Source organism: Bubalus bubalis, chromosome 4 (assembly GCF_019923935.1).
Source record: "Bubalus bubalis isolate 160015118507 breed Murrah chromosome 4, NDDB_SH_1, whole genome shotgun sequence".
NCBI lineage: Eukaryota > Metazoa > Chordata > Mammalia > Artiodactyla > Bovidae > Bubalus > Bubalus bubalis.
Genome location: NC_059160.1, coordinates 41607464 through 41625475, shown reverse-complemented (window position 1 = coordinate 41625475; position 18012 = coordinate 41607464). Strand labels below are relative to the sequence as shown.

General features: G+C 37.7%; 1 protein-coding gene across 4 annotated transcripts in view; it reads left to right on the top strand.

Moving 5' to 3' along the window:
- AMN1 (antagonist of mitotic exit network 1 homolog) overlaps positions 1-18012 on the top strand; it is a 73589-nt gene that overhangs the window by 32775 nt on the left and 22802 nt on the right. For all 4 annotated transcript variants that reach the window (XM_006058599.4, XM_006058601.4, XM_044941317.2 and 1 more), the window contains 4 exons: positions 4084-4216; positions 5704-5848; positions 8214-8431; positions 8744-8800. In XM_006058599.4, the coding sequence (XP_006058661.1) occupies positions 4084-4216; positions 5704-5848; positions 8214-8431; positions 8744-8800 (553 nt within the window). The remainder of the gene's footprint in view (positions 1-4083; positions 4217-5703; positions 5849-8213; positions 8432-8743; positions 8801-18012) is intronic.

Genomic DNA, 18012 nt, shown 5'->3' with positions numbered 1-18012 from the left:
TTTTAAAACAAATATATTGGAAATGTTCAAAAACAAAGGAACAGTTATTCTTAACAGATGAATGTAGATAAAAATGACAGATAAATTTAAAAAATTAAAAGCCCTAAGAAAGAAAAATGTAGTCATTGAAATAACCACCTAAATTCCCTTGTATCTTTCATAAGAGGTGATAGACTGGACTTTGACCACATCCTGTGTGTTGAAAATAACACCTACTGGTTCCCTTCCCCCACTCCACACTTTTTCACAGTTAGCTGAATCTGGGGCCCAGCAGTTACTTTTGAGGTCGTTACTGCAGGTTGGCCTTATCCTGCTACTTGGAGTACTACTGATATGTCAGGGGACATTCAACTTTAAGGAATCCAACATGTTGTTTTCTTCCTTTGTGTGCTGTTTCTCAAGGGCCCTCTGTTCCTCATCAATTCCTGGAAAACAGGAATGAACAGAGCTGCACGCAGTTCTTAGGTCTGAAGTCATGAGGCAGAGCACATACATGGATTCCCTTCAGTGACCTTTTACTTTAACGTAAACTATTCAGTCATGTCCCTATTACTCAGATATGGATTGTCTTTTGGCCCTGTGACGATTGTTATTCACCTGGTTCTGTTTTTGCTCAACTTTATTTTTGCTGCCTAAAGCTTCCTTGTATGGGGATATATAAGCACACTCTGCCACAAATAAAGCACCCTTGTTTCACTCGAGACTTGGGTCCCCTGCGTCCCTCTTTTCATCGTCTCCAGTCCCCAGGTCCCAGTCTATAAAGACCATAACACTGATAGTTGTTTACTCACTAAGTCATATATCCAACTCTTTGTGACCCCATGGTCTGTAGCACACCAGGCTCCTCTGTCCTCCACTGTCTCCGACAGTTTGCTCAGTTTCATGTCCATTGAGTCAGTGATGCTATCTAACTACCTCATCCTCTGCCACCCCTTTCTCCTTTGCTTTCAATATTTCCTTGGATCAGGGTCTTTTCCAATGTGTTGGCTATTGATAGTAGCTTTAATTAAGTGCTTTAAGAGGCAAATTGAACAGATTAGGTTTTAGCCTCTGTTGGTCAAATTAAAGTAGCTGATAAAGAGTGGCATACCTCCATGAATATTTGAATTAAGCCAAGAACTTACTGGGGTGGATTGTTGGAAGAGGCAACACCATGGACCTGCACATTCTTGCTGGGTGTACCAAGAATGCAGGGCCTTGATTACCTAGGCCATTTCTCAAGGTTGCATTTGTAGTAAACAGCCTTGAGAGATGAAGTATTTTTCTCCTTCCAAAAAGAGCAGTCTTGCTTCTGGTTGCTATAAAAATGGTGAACCCCCTCAAGCTCAGTGTTTCTGTCTTGTACAACCCACTACATGAGTAAACATCTATCTGGACCGACCTTCGTACATTATACTGTAGGACCTGGGACATGGATAACCAACACAAACATGAAGCTCCAGCTACTACTCTTTTTCTTTTTTTTAATTTATTTATTTTTGACTGAGCTGGGTCTTTGTTGCTGCCCATGGGCTTTCTCTAGTAGCAGCGACCAGGGGCTACTCTGCTCATTGCTGTGGCTTCTCTTGTTATGGAGCACAGGCTCTAGGATGCACAGGCTCATGGTTGTGAAGTATGGGGTTAAGTTGCTCAGCAGCATGTCGGTTCTTAATTCCTGGACCAGGGTTCGAACCCCAGTGCCCTGCATTGGCAGGCAGATTCTTAACCACTAGACCACCAGGGAAGATCCCTGGCTACTGCTCTTATCCTGAGTAATAAAGTCATTTTTCACTGACCCAGCATTCTTCTGCCAGCATTCATAAAATGATAATAAAGCTAAATCATAAACTGGTAAGTAGGATCAACTCTCAGATTCTGTGCCACTCTTGACAGTTACAAAAATCTATTACAAGAGAGTTTTTAAGTAAAAAATGAAAGGTAAGGGACTTCCCTGTGGTCCAGTGGTTAAGACTCCATGTTCTCACTGCAAGCAGCATGGCTTCCATCCCTGGTCAAGGAACTAAGATCCCACATGATGCACCTAAGACCCAGCACAGCCAAATAAATAACTTTTTTTTTTTTTAATACAAGTATTGCAAACTAAGAATTCTACAGATTTAGTAGAAAGAATAAGAACATAGAAGAAATAAAAGATACTAATCAATGAATAATCACATACACAGTGGCTCAGATGGTAAAGAACCTGTCTACAATGCTAGAAGCCTGGGTTCAATCCATGGATTGGGAAGATCCCTTGGAGAAGGAAATGTATTCTTGCCTGAAAAATCCCATGGACATAAGAGTCTGGTAGGCTACAGTCCATGGGGTTGCAAAGTGTTGGACATGACTGAGAGGTTAACACTAACACACATAATATATTTATATGCACATACATGTACATACACAGAGAGAGATATTTAGACACGCATATATAAAACACAGAAAGAGAACATTACAACTCTCAGATAGAAAATATACATTTTCTGAATATTTATAGAGCACATATAAAATTAGTTATGTATTTGACCACAAAAATAGCTCATAGATACAAGTAAAAAGCAAAATAGATAGAAGATATGAATAGATTATTTTGAGGAAAGAATATCTAGATAGCCAGAACTTTATGAAAAGATGTTAAATTTACTAGAAATTAGAGAAATAAGAATTAAATTAGTAATGAGATACTAGTTTTCACCCATGAGATCTGTCAACATTTAAGAGTAAGCAGATGGTAAAAATAGTGCTCAGTGAAAAACTAATCTATGACAAATACCACACACATAAATTAGAAATACATCCATAGAACAATCATGCTAAAAGGATACATACAACAAAAGGATACACATTAGACATTAGAATGATTTCCTAGAGCTGGGGGATGAGATTGGGAAATGGACATAATGAAAATAAATGGAAAAATAAATAAAATGAACAATAACATCTGTTGCTTAGTGATGTAGAGGAAAAGGAACTCTCCAACACTTCTGATGGAAATATGAAGAAAATAATCTGACAACATATGTTATATCCTAGAAACAGTGGAATGCTCCTCAATAGGGGATGACGAAGTCATCCACACTATGAAATACAATATTTAGCCACTAAAGGAGAATTAAAACTATACTTGATGCTTTAAAGAATTATTATTAAATGAAAGAGTTTGTAGAAAAGTGAGTACACACTGATGCCATTCTAAGAAACAGTGATCTCTCCCCACCCCCACCCTAACTTGTAAAAGTATGTGTGAGAACATAGATACATGTGTGAGTGAATGTGTGTGTGTGAGTGAATGTGTGTGTGTGTGTGTACAAGCACAGGAAAAATAAGAATATACAAGGAATAGCATGAGGAACTAAACTAATGGAAGGGGGAAAGATAGGAGAAAGAAAGGCAGAGGCAACCAAAAGAAGAAAAAGAAAAAGACTGCACTAAAAAAATTCAAGTGTGTACATGTGAAAGTATTTGTAGGCAGAAACTAAGAAAGATTTGTATTTATTTAACATACAAGTATCTCAGATAGTTGGAATTTCAGGCCACATATCAATATGAAATATGTTGGTTGTATGGGTCTTGGTTGTTGCCTGCCTTGATAACTCTGTGATATATAATACTGGCACTAAGTTTATTCTCTCTCTGATTTGTACCATTTGTGAAATCTTTGTGGTTACAGTTCTTTCTTGGGTCTTATACCTGTACAATTTTTAAGAAAAATAGTGAAAGCAAGTTTGTTGGATTAACACATAAAATTTGTCAATTAATAGGCCCTAGTTTAATGTTTACTTAGGAATGTATGTGACTAAAAGCTTGGTAGTAACTGTATGTCTTAGCAATTGGAGAGACTGACTTAAGAAAAATTCTTTGTCATTCAGAATGCATTTTAGTAAGTGATGGATGCTGAGAAAAAGTTGTAGAGGAAAAGGGCAACTTGTTCATAACTGAGGCTTTTGAATCTTACCAAGCTTAAGTTGTAAATATTCATATAAAATGTGCACCCATTTTTTCTTTCTTATTTATGAAAGAACTAAGTGCTAACAAATGCATTAAACAAATATTAGCAGTCAATACCTGTATAGTGTAATTTACTGTATTGTATTTGTATTTCAGATGCCTTTGGTGCTTCATGAAGAATATTTCTAGATATATCACAGACATTAAGCCTTTGCCACCCAACATAAAAGATAGACTCATCAAAATTATGAGCGTGCAGGGGCAGATAACAGATTCAAACATAAGTGAGGTAAGAAAATATACAACTGTAAAGCAAGCTTATTATATTTTACTGGTCAGCTATGGTTTCAGATTTTTGGAACAATGTTTTATATTAGGATGAGTAATTTTAGAATATACTAAAGTTCTTTTTTTCTCCAGATAACCATAATGTCCTGTGTAATAGCTTCTAAAATAATCTCCCATTGACTTCCCTGGGGGTCCAGAGGTTAAGACTCAACGCTTCTGATGCAGGGGGTGCAGATTTCATTCCTGGTTGGGGAACTAAGATCCCACATGTTGAGCAGCCAAAAAACAAATAAAATAAAAATTAAAAATCTCCCACTGTTCCTTCAGTTATTCCCCTTGTCTTCATGGTACCAACATCCATGAACTGCATATTTTCAAGAAATGTTAAACTTTTTGGTTAAGTATACCTTAGTAAATCTAGAAAAAATTAAAATGCAGAGTGAAAAAACAAATGGCAAAAAAAAAAAAAAAAGACCCACAAGAAGAAATATGAATGTTACATTGTGACTCTAGGACACAAACCACTCCTACGTGTAACAGCACAGTGTACAGTACACTTGGATATTTTCTATTTTATTCTAGTATGTCTTATTTCAATTAAAAAATGTTGATCATAGCCTACTAGATTGATTTTATCCATTCAAGGATAACAATCAGTTAAAAATCATTCTTCTAAACTCTTTTAGTTCTTCTTCTGGCTACCTCACTCCATCTAACTTATACTTACTCCCTTTCCCTATATGTATGTTAGTTGCTTAGTCGTGTCTGACTCTTTGTGACTCCATGGACTGTAGCCCACTAGACTCCTCTGTCCATGGGATTCTCCAGGCAAGAATACTGAGTGGGTTGCCATGCCCTTCTCCAGGGGATCTTCCGTATCCAGGGATTGAACCCAGGTCTCCCACATGATAGGCAGATTCTTTACCAACTGAGCTTCCCAGGAAGCCCTTTCCCTAATTAAGCTAAAATTAACAATTCTGTAAGGGAGAATGTATAGTAAAGCTTCTGGCCTGAATAAAAATACCATCTTTGCCACTCTCTCTGACACTGAACCTCAGTTCTCTTAATTGTAAAATGGGTTTGCAACTATCATCACTCTCTGCCTACAGAGATTAAAGACTTGTACCTGCTGAACAAAGAGGCACATAGCTAGAATCTCTCATCATAGTCAGAAACTACTGGAAGAGGATAAGCACCCCACTACCTTGGTTCTGCTTCCATATCTAATGGGTTCTTATTCTGTACCAGCTGTCTCAGAGCTCTGTGTCCCAACAAGACTTTGGGGACACTATAAGCTGCACCCTCAGTTGGAAGTAGACTTGTTTTTTTCTGCTTTTTGTATCTGTCTTCACACAAATGCATTTCTGTATTCTTTGCTATAGTTTTCACCTGCCATTTCTCTGTTATGACCATCAAAACACTGAATATGGAATAAATATTTATGTTTATAGGAAATTTTAATTTTTCAAAATAATGTATGTATTATAGATTTTACATCCTGAAGTCCAAACTCTAGATCTACGAAGCTGTGATATTTCAGATACTGCTCTCCTGCACCTATGTAACTGCAGAAAACTGAAGAAATTAAATTTAAATTCCTCAAAAGAAAACAGAATTTCCATAACTTCAAAAGGTATGTTTATTAACACTGAATGAATTGGTAGAAACTATTCACCATAGTTTTGGAGCAGAGAAGGGGGAAGATATATTAAAAGATAGTATGAAGATGTCAGTCAGTCAGTTCAGTCACTCAGTCGTGTCCCACTCTTTGATACCCCATGGACTACAGCATGCCAGGCTTCCCTGTCCATCACCAACTCCCAGAGCTTGCTCAAACTCACATCCATTGAGTCGGTGATGCCATCCGACCATCTCATCCTCTGTTATCCCCTTCTCTTCCCACCTTCAATCTTTCCCAGCATCAGGGTCTTTTCCAATGAGTCAGTTCTGAGAACCCCATGAACAGTATGAATGTGTCAAAGAAATAGAAACTATATTTATCAATAAAAATATTCAAAATAAGCTAGAGAATCCTAATTAGAATTCTTGCTTATTATCAGTGCTGAAAGTTAGGAAAAACATTGTCACTATTTAAATTTTAAACATATTTAAAATAAACATGGCTAGATAAATATTTTAAATATTTTGCCTAGTATAGTGAAACAAGAAATGACCAGTTCATAACTTTGTTAAGACTTTTTTGTTGTAATATTACAACAGAAAGTTAAATCATTAGCAAATATTTACTAGGCTCTCTCCTATCAGCCTGTATAACACATAGTTTTGTAGCCAGAACTGCCCCATTTTGAGCTGCACAAAACTTGAAACATTTATTTTCCACTCCCGCTGACCTAAGCATGCCTCAAAACTGTTTTAGACAATGACTAATTGACTAAGAAAGAACTAATCTTGCTTGCTTAATTCCAGATACCAACTTCAAGGACATTGGCAGGGAAGCTGAAACAATTTAGACTATAAACCAGTCACATAGCAAAATCACCAAATGCCCAGTTCTCTGAAAGATATAAAGGTCTAACACACACTCCTAAGTTGTTTTCACAGGAAGCAGACCAGATGAAAACTGCTGACTGCAAGCATGTAGCCCCCAGACCAGTTGAAACCAGAAGACTGGTGATGTTTGAAACTTTACCTTGATGCCAACCAATCTGAGAACTGTGTATGAACTGCTTGTGTACCTTGCAGCCCCCTCCCTCACATATGCTTTAGAACCTTTATCTTCCAACTGGCAACTTGGAGATGCTCTGGAGGACGTCAGTCTACCATCTCCCCAGTTTGCCGGCTTCCTGACTAAAGCAACTTTAAGTTTTCCACCAACACTTGTCTCTTGAGATTTGACCTTCTGAGTGGCAGGAAGCTGAAATTGGGTTTGGTACCGACCTTGTCCAGTTACAGTGTTTTATAACCAGGCAGACTGCATGTATCAGTGTGACTGTTACATGAATTAATGGATTTTTACCATTTTTTAAAAATATAAAATTTTTACTCTTTTCAATATAAGAAAGAGGGAGTTATTTGGCTACCTAGGTTTCTGGAAAATTTTGTAGGTAGTTGGCTCTATTTTACAATTAGCTTGGTTAGCAAGTTAGGATATTCATAATACTGCAAGGAAGCATAAGTTTTAAAATGTTTACACAAATACTGACTCTCTAAAAGAACTTTCATGCTGAACACTAATGAATAAACTAAGAGTTCTTTCTTAAGACATAGTAAACAATAAAAATGACCTACACACGAATTTACCATCTTCCATTTTGTGTATTTTGCCCATAAAGGTGTCTTTTAACAGTGCTATAATGTTTGTCCATGACTGAAGGGCCCAGGATTCCTTCAGTACTCTTTTTATTTATATGGCACATCATCACATACCTGTCACCAAAGTGCTTTTACATCAGTTTAATTGGATTTAAGGGCCTCTCTTTTCTTGACCCTTGGTAAAATTTAAGATTCGTCCAGGCTAACAGAGAAGGAGCATGGTGGTAGGAAAGGGTAGAATCAAAGAGGGAGGGGAAAACACAGAAACATGGGTATGATTTCTAAGGATAAGCATGAAAGCTATTACTTAAGACATTTGCAGCATTTAACTTTTGATTTTTTTTTTCAGAGTCTACAAGAAAATTAACTTTATTACTTTAAAACTTTTAACAAAAAGGAGAATCATTACTATTTAATTACCTAATTTGGTTCTGAATGATATTTGGTCATTTCTTAAAAGCAAATCTAATCATAAAAAGGCATGTCATTAATTGCAGATATTCTGAGGACTATACTACAGATTGTATAGAGAATTCTTGAAACATTCTAAAAGAGTTTTAAATAATGACAGCATCACTAGAAAAATAGTATATTCCCCATATGAACTACTTTGGAAAAGGCTAATTGGATGTATCAGTACTGGTGATTACTAAAATAAAAATCAGTCACATTTCTCATATATAAACATCTATAGCTCACTGATATGGAATTATATTTTCCCTCAGGAATAAAAGCTGTGGCTTCATCTTGTTCTTACCTGCATGAAGCTTCTTTGAAAAGATGCTGCAATCTCACTGATGAAGGAGTCCTTGCTCTTGCACTCAATTGCCGGCTGTTAAAGATCATTGATTTAGGAGGCTGCTTAGGTATTACTGATGTGTCCTTGCAGGCATTAGGAGAAAACTGCGCATTTTTGCAGTGTGTTGATTTTTCAGCTACTCAGGTAAATGAAATAAAACTTGAAATGTAGAGACTGTATGTATTTATTTGCCCAGTATATTTCCATAACTCATCAGAACATAATTTTTTTTGTTGTTGCTGAAATTATTGACTTCATATTTTGATAGTTAAATAATTGCAATATAATTTGGCACCCTCCCCTCAATTGTTTTAAGTAAGGGTGGAAGGTATGTGGTGGCTAAAATACATGTTTGCTGAATGGGAGGAAATAAAACAATATCTAAATAATAACTTGTAGAAAAATATGCTTCCATCATCTCCATTTATGTGCTGTGTTCTTTTTCCCTTTGCTTAGGTATCTGACCATGGTGTGGTTGCGCTTGTTAGTGGACCTTGTGCCAATAAATTAGAGGTAATTTAAAAATATCTCTAAAGATGATGATAACTGAATTTATATTATCCTCAGAAATTCTTTATTAAACCTAGAAGACAACCAGTGCCTTATTCTCAGTTAGGTATTTCCAAGGACTTTTTTCCCTTCAGCCTCTTTATTCCAGAGTGAAAAAAACTGGTAAAGTTAGGAGATGAAGTATGCTCTATAAAAAACCCATTTTACTTCCAATAAATGTTCTTATTTTCCAGAGGTTTTAACTTCTAATACATTTAAGGATAGTCTTATTATGGATAAAGATAATGAAAATTTATCAGTATAGAATGACATCCTTTAGAATTTTCACGTCTGACTGATATTTTTACCAGGACTACTTATGCTCTTGCCAGTGTATTTTTCTTGACATCATATTTATTCTCTCTTGATCATCTTTTTCTGAATCTATGAAGGCATCCAGAATATACCACTGTGGCATAAAGATTATTTTGAGCTGAAGATGTCTAAGAAACAACAGAGGTTAAAAAAAAAGACTTCGTCTGAACCGCCTCCCATCCCCACTCTTTGCCTAAAAGCAGACACTTCGAAAATAATTAAAATGCCTCAAATTCTTTTTAAGAAAGATTTTCAGATGAGAAATTGCATTAAACAGGCATTGTCACAAGATTATCATAACTCCCATCTATTTTCCTAAAGGTCCATTTTGTCTTCCCTAAAAGTCATTTGTATGACTGTTAAGTATCCTTTCTCCCCCTCCTCTTCCCCTATTAAGATGATATATAAACTAAATTCTAGCCATTTCTTTGAACCACAACCTTTGTGAGCTTGTGAATAAATTTTGCCTTTCCTCTTGTTAATCTTATTGTCAGTTTAATTTAAAGGCTTCCAAAGACAAATATAAGCGGATAGAGAAATGGTTTTTCCTCCCCCAGAAGCCACATTGTGCAGCTGTTTAAAAAGATCTTAAATTAGTGTTCCTCCTTTGTATTCAATGACAGATGTGGCAGCTATAACCTGTTTCTAAATATTAAGAAGTCTTTTGTCCCAAGATTTTGATTTTTTTTTCCTTTCCCAGTTTACAGTGTTTTAGTTTGTTTTTACTCTTAATTAAAAGCTGTGCTTTTCAACAAAAGTGAAGTGAAGTCGTTCAGTCGTGTCCGACTCTTTGCTACCCCGTGGAGTATAGCCCACCAGGCTCCTCTGTCCATGGGATTGTCTAGGCAAGAATACTGGAGTGGGTTGCCATTTCCTTCTCCAGGGGATCTTCCCAACCCAGGGATCAAACCCAGGTCTCCCGCATTGCAGGCAGATGCTTTAACCTCTGAGCCACCAGGGAAGCCCTTTTCAACAAAAAGTCACATCAAATCCTTTTTGGAAGTAAGCAGCCTATAAATGAATTATACATGTTAGTAACCACTATTAGAATGGTGGCGCCATGTTTTTGCCAAAATATTTCTGCTTGATTTATTGCCCAAAGAATTTTTTTTTGTGATGTTTATATATCTTCATCCTGCTTATATGTATATATATGTGTGTGTTCGTATATATAAAATAGCATATATATTTTAATGAATCTTTTCATTAAGAAATTTATTTTTTTTAAATGAAGTTCCAAATTCCAAATTGCATTCTAACTGTAGGGGCAATAAACTGCCAAGACTTTTACTGTTTTAAATGGAAACATTTGTTAAGTACTTAATATACTATCCTCCATGCTACTGCCTTATATTGATTAGATTGTTTTATTTTTACATTATCCTATAATCACCATCAATATTATCAAAGCTCTCAAACATTTAACCTAGTTTATCACGTCCTAATAAAACCACCAGGAAATTAGTTGTTGTGCAGTGGTAGGGAATATACCTACACATTTACTTCAGCTTTATAAAATAAAGAGTACCTAGGCAGACTGAGGAAAAAATCCAATAACCAGTGCATTGGTCATTGTAATGTTATTGAATTTGTCATTTTTTCAGTTTTCCAAAGCTTATTTCTGTAAGTATCAAAATATTTTAATGAAAGTCTTTCTAAAATTTGTTAGAACTTAATTCCTTCCTTAAACAAAGGAACATATTTTAACATTTGACTCATTGCATCTTTGTGACCACAATTTCTGACAAATTGAAATGCAAACATCTTCATTTTTTTTAACTGATTCTTCTCTTTTGGGTAATATATATACCTACATTTTTTCAGATACCCCATTTTTAACCTGTTGCTTTTAATTTATTCAGTTCCCAGAAATTAGGGGCTTCCCTCATAGCTCAGTTGGTAAAGAATCCACCTGCAATGTAGGAGACCTAGGTTCAATTCCTGGATCAGGAAGATCCACTGGAGAAGCGATAGGCTACCCACTCCAGTATTCTTGGTCTTCTCTTGTGGCTCAGCTAGTTAAGAATCCACCTGCAATGTGGGAGACCTGGGTTCGATCCCTGGGTTAGGAAGATCCCCTGGAGAAGGAAAAGGTTACCCACTCCAGCATTCTGGCCTGGAGAATTCCGTAGACTGCATAGTCCGTGGGGTCTCAAAGAGTTGAACATGACAGTGACTTTCACTTTCATTTTCTGGGAAGTTAAATATCAAGGTTGCTAAATAGTTTATAATTTGAAAATAAATTTGATTAAAAGTCTAAGAACCTCTCTTAAAGATTGCCATTTAGTAAAAACATATGTTACAGCATTTATGGGCTTCCCTAGTGGCTCAGATGGTAAAGAATCTGCCTGCAATGCGGGAGACCTGGGTTTGATCCCTGGATTGGGAAGATCCCCTGGCAAAGGAAATGGCTACTCAGTCCAGTATTCTTTCCTGAAGAATTCCATGGACAGAGGAGCCTGGCAGTCTACAGCCCATGGGGTCGCAAACAGTTGGACATAACTGAGTGCCTTTCACATACACACAGCATTAATTGAATGTCAGTATTGACTCTGAAATCTTTATTGGTCTGAGTTCTCAGTGAGAGCGGATCATTTTGTTCTTCACTCGATCATCATTCTATACTTAGGTTTTACTACAGTTCCAGTCACACAGTAGTACCTCAATATATGTTGTCATATTTTAAACTTTATATCACAGTCATTTTATAGTTTTCCACAATCTTCATGGTTAAAATTTAATTTGCTGTGAAAGAATTATTCATTTACTAAACAAATATTTATTGGGTATCTGCTAAGTTCTATGCACTGTCATATCAGAGAACAAAATCTGTCCATGTTATGTATCACTTTTCCTTAATTGATTTTCTGATGTTGGTACTTCAGCTTATTTACAGCTTTTATCTATTGGAAATAATCATGTGTTGGGACATATCACCTTTTCTTCCTTTACTATAATTAAGTCCCTAAAACAACACAAGTGGATCAATTCTACGTCATTACCTATTGTTGTTCTTTAGTCTCTTAAGTCATGTCCCACTCTTTGTGACCCCATACTCCTCTGTCCTCCACCATCCCCTGCAGTTTGTTCAAATTCATGTCCATTGGGTTGGTGATACTGTCTAACCATCTTGTCCTCTGCTACCCCCTTCTCCTTTTGCCTTCAATCTTCCCCAGAACCAGAGTCTTTTGCAATGAGTCAACTCTTCATATCAGGTGGCCAAAGTATTGGAGCTTCAGCTTCAGCATTTGTCCTTCCAAAGAATATTCAGGGTTGATTTCCTTTAGGAACGACTAGTTTGATCTTGCAGTTCAAGGGACTGTCATGAGCCTTCTCCAACACCACAGTTTGAAAGCATCAATTCTTCAGCACTCAGCCTTTCTTGTGAGGACAGAGAAGCCTGGGGTGCTACAGACTAGGGTCGAAAAATGTTGGACATGACTTAGCGACTGAACAATAATAACATACAATGAGAACAACAGATGGAAGGAACAGTGTTCAACTCAGGTTTCATTTAAAGTATATTAAGGCATTTAAAAAAAGAAAATATTCAATTCTGGCAAATACAGGTCCTAGCAAAAATTTCAAATTCACAACATAAACTTCATGGGAAACAACACAGCAATGTGAATTTGCTGCTGCTGCTGCTGCTAAGTCGCTTCAGTCATGTCCAACTCTGTGCAACGGCATAGAGTCGCACATAGACGTAGGCTGCCATAGACGGCAGCCCACCAGGCTCCTCTGTCCCTGGGATTCTCCAGGCAAGAACACTGGAGTGGGTTGCCATTTCCTTCTCCAGTGCATGAAAGTGAAAAGTGAAAGTGAAGTCGCTCAGTCGTGTCCAACTCTTAGCGACCCCATGGACTGAAGCCTACCAGGCTCCTCTGTCCATGGGGTTTTCCAGGCAAGAGTACTGGAGTGGGGTGCCATTGCCTTCTCCGAATGTGAATTTAGGACCTTTTAAAAAACTCTCACATCTATACATGACTACTGGAAAAACCATAGCTTTGACTATAAGAACCTTTGTCAACAAAGTGAAGTCTCTGCTTTTTAATACACTATCTAGGTTTGTCATCGCTTTCCTTCCAAGCAGCAAGCATCTTTTCATTACATGGTGCAGTCACCATTCACAGTGATTTTGGAGCCCAAGAAAATATAATCTGTCACTTCTTCCACTTTTTGCCTCCTGTCACTGCCTCCACTTTTTGCCATTAATTGATGGCACCAGACGCCATGATCATGTGTTTTTTGAATGTTGAGTTTCAAGGCAGCTTTTTCACTCTCCTCTTTCACCTTCATCAAGAGGCTCTTCAGTTCCTCTTCACTTTCTGCCGTTAGAGTGGTATCATCTACATATCTGAGGTTGTTGATATTTCTCCCAGCAGTCTTGTATTCCAGCTTGTGCTTCATGCAGCCTGGCACTTTGCATGATGTACTCTGCATATAAGTAAAATAAGCAAGGTGACAATATACAGCCTTGTTGTACTCCTTTCCTAATTTTGAACCAACCCATTATTCCATGTCCATTTCTAATTGTTGTTTCTGACCTGTATATAGGTTTCTCGGGAGACAGGTAAGGCGATCTGCTACTCTCATCTCTTTAATAATTTTCCACAGTTTGTTGTGATCCACACAGTCAAAGGCTTTAGCATAGTTGATGATGCAGAAGCAGATGTTTTTTGGAACTCCCTTGCTTTCTCCATGATCCAAAGAATGTTGCCAATTTGATCTCTGGTTCCACTGCCTTTTCTAAACCCAGCCTGTACATCTAAAGTTTCTTTGTTCATGTACTGCTAAAGCCTAGCTTGAAGAATTTTGAACACTACCTTGATAGTATGTGAAATGAGTGCAATTGTATAGTAGTTGGAATATTCTTTAGCATTGCCCTTCTGTGGGATTGAAATGAAAACTGAACTTTTCCAGGCCTGTGGTCACTACTGAGTTTTCCAAATTTGCTGGCATATTGAGTGCAGCACTTTCACAGCATCATCTTTTAGAATTTGAAATAGCTCAGCTAGAATTCCATCACTTCAACTTGCTTTGTTCATAATATGCTTCCTAAGACCCACTTGACTTCTTACTCCAGGATGTCCAACACTAGGTGAGTGACCACACCATCATTGTTATCTGGGTCATTAAGGCCTTTCTTGTATAGTTCTGTGTATTTTTGCACCTCTTCTTAATACCTTCTGCTTTTGTTAGGTCCTTACCATTTCTGTCCTTTATCATGCCCATCCTTGCATGAAATGTTCCCTTGATATCTCCCATTTTCTTGAAGAGATCTCTAGTCTTTCTCATTCTATTGTTTTCCTCTGTTTCTTTGCATTGTTCATTTAAGAAAGCTTTCTTATCTCTCTTTGCTATTCTCTGGAACTCTGCATCCAGTGCGTGTATCTTTCCCCTTCTCCCTTGCCTTTTGTTTCTCTTGTATCCTCAGCTATTTGTAAAGCCTCTTCAAATAACCACTTTGCCTTCTTGCATTTCTTTTTCTTTGGCATGGATTTTGGTCACTGCCTCCTGTACAATGTTATAAACCTCATTTAATAATAATCTCATATAAATGTCCATAGTTCTTGAGGTACTCTCTCTATCAGATCTAATCTCTTGAATCTATTCATCACCTCTACTGTATAACCATAAGGGATTTTATTTAGGTCATACCTGAGTGGCCTAGTGGATTTCTCTATTTCCTTCAATTTAAGCCTGAATTTTGCAATAAGGAGCTCATGATCTGAGCAACACTCAGCTCTGGCTCTAGGTATAGAGCTTCTCCATCCTCAGCTTAAAGAATATAATCAATCTGACTTTGGTATTGACCATCTGGTTATGTCCATGTGTAGAGTCATCTCTTGTGTTTTTGGAAAAGGGTGTTTGCTATGACCAGTGTGTTCTCTTGACAAAACTCTGCTAACCTTTGTCCTGCTTTATTTGGTACACCAAGGCCAAACTTGCCTGTTATTCCTGGAATCTCTTGACTTATCTACTTTTATATTCCAATCCCCAAGGATGAAAAGGACATCTTTTTTGTTGTTAGTTCTAGAAGGTGTTCTAGGTTTTCATAAAATCAGTCAGCTTCAGTTTCTTCAGCATCAGTGTTTGGGCATAGACTTGGATTACTCTGATGTTGAATGGTTTGCCCTGGAAATGAACCAAGATCCTTCTGTCATTTTTGAGGATGCACCCAAGTACTGCATTGTGGACTCTTTTACTGACTGTGAGAGCTACTCCACTTCTTCTAAGGGAGTCTTGCCCACAGTTGCTGCTGCTGCTGCTAAGTCGCTTCAGTCATGTCCGACTCTGTGCCACCCCAGAGACGGCAGCCCACCAGGCTCCCCTGTCCCCAGGATTCTCCAGGCAAGAACACTGGAGTGGGTTGCCATTTCCTTCTCCAATGCATGAAAGTGAAAAGTGAAAGTGAAGTCGCTCAGTCGTGTCCGACTCTTAGCGACCCCATGGACTGCAGCCCACCAGGCTCCTCTGTCCATGGGATTTTCCAGGCAAGAGTACTGGAGTGGGGTGCCATTGCCTAGTAGACATTATAGTTATCTGAATTAAATTTGCCCATTCCCATCCATTTTAGTTCACTGATTCCTAAGATGTCAATGTTCACTCTTGCCATCTCCTTCTTGTCCACATCTAATTTACCTTGATTCATGGACCTTATGATTCCAGGTTCTTATGCAACATTGTTTTTTACATCATCAGACTTTAATTTCACCACCAGATACATCCACAGGTGAGTGTTATTCTCCCTTTGACCCAGCTGCTTCATTCTTGAGCTATTCATAATTGCCCTCCACTCTTCCCCAGTAGCATATTGGACACCTTCCTACCTGGGGGGGCTCATCTTCTGGTATCATATCTTTTTACCTTTTCATACTGTCCATCAGGTTCTCCAGGCAAGAATATTGGAGTCGGTTGCCAACCCCTCCTCCTGTGGACCACATTTTGTCAGAACTCTTCCGTATGACCCGTCTGTCTTGGGTGGCCCTGCATGGCATGGCTCATAGATTCAATGAGTTATGCAAGCCCCTGCCCCACAACAAGGCTGTGATCCATGAAAGGGTTCATTGTCTGTCACCTTGCCAATTCATATCATAGGATGCCTTTTCCATGTAGAATATGATGCTTTCTCCTCAGTGTTCAAGAATTTTCAATATATTCAAGTTTCCTTTAAGACATGATTAATTATAATAATATATACACCAACATAATACCAACTTTTCAATAGAAAAGAAAAACTACTACCGTAAGTATACATATCAATTATTAGCTGAATCTTACTTTCAGAATTGTTAAAAAGTTTTTGATGTTGGCAAATATACATAAAATTTACTATTTTAACCATTTTTAGGGACAATTCAGTGGATTTAAGTACATTCACATCGTTGTGCAGCCGTCACCATTAACTATTTCCAGAATGTCTTCCTCATCCCAAATAGAAACTCTTTACCCTTTAAACCATAACTCCCTATTATCCTTTCCCCCAGCCTCTGACAACCTCTGTTCTATCTTCTGTCTTTATGAATTTACCATTATAGTGACATTTTTAAAAACCATTCATCCACTGATATGGTTCCACCTTTTGCCTTCTGTGCATATCTCTACTATGAACATAGCTGTATAGACATCTATTTACATCCCTGCATGCAGTTCTTTGGAGTATATCCCTAGAAGTGAAATAGCTAGATAATATTCTAATTCTATATATAATTTTTTGAGGAACTGCCATACTGTTTCCATAGCAACTGTACCCTTGTACATTCTCACTAGCAATGAGAAAGTATTTCAAATTAGAACATTAAACAAAAGATAGATAATATTTCAAATATGTGAAAATGTATAGAAATTTTTATAACAGAGACCTGGGAGCCAACCACTTGAATTTTAACATTGTCTGCATTTATTCCAGCGAGTTATTTTTTTTTAAATTATTAAATGTGATATCTAAAGCTCCCTCCCCTCATTTATTCCCCTTCTTCCATCAGAGGTAACTGCTCTTCTGAAGATGCCTGTGTATCTTTCCTTCCATGTTTGACTATTTCATCTTTCTACGTATGTGTGTGTATATCTGTGACTGTTGTTGTTCAGTCACTAAGTTATGTCTGACTCTGCAGTCCCCTGGACTGCAACACGCCAGGCTTCCCTGTCCTTCACCATCTCCCAGAGCTTGATCAAACTCATGTCCATTGAGTCAGTGATGCCATCCAACCATCTCATCCTCTATTGTCCCCTTCTCCTCCTGCCCTCAATCCTTCCCAGCATCAGGGTCTTATCTAGAACGAGTCAGCTCGTCACATCTGGTGGCCAAAGTATTGGAGCTTCAGCTTCAACATCAGTCCTTTTAATGAATATTCAGGACTGATTACCTTTAGAATCAACTGATTTGATCTCCTTGCAGTCCAAGGGACTCTCAAGAGTCTTCTCCAACACCATAGTTCAAAAGCATCAATTCTTTGGCATTCAGCCTTCTTTATGCTCCAACTCTCACATCCATACGTGACTACTGGAAAAACCATAGCTTTGACTATACAGACCTTTGTTGGCAAAGTAATGTATCTGGTCTTTAATATAATGTTTCGGCATAGTTTTTGTTCCAAGGAGAAAGTGTCCTTTAATTTTGTGGCTGCAGTCACCATTTGCAGTGATTTAGGAGCCCAAGAAAATAAAGTCTCTCACTTTTTCCATTGTTTCCCCATCTACTTGCCATGAAGTGATGGGACCAGATGCCATGATCTTCTTTTTTGAATGTTGAGTTTTAAGCCAGCTTTTTAACTCACCTCTTTCACCTTCATCATGAGGCTTTTTAGTTCCTCTTTGCTTTCTGCCCTAAAGGTGGTGTCATCTGCATATCTGAGGTT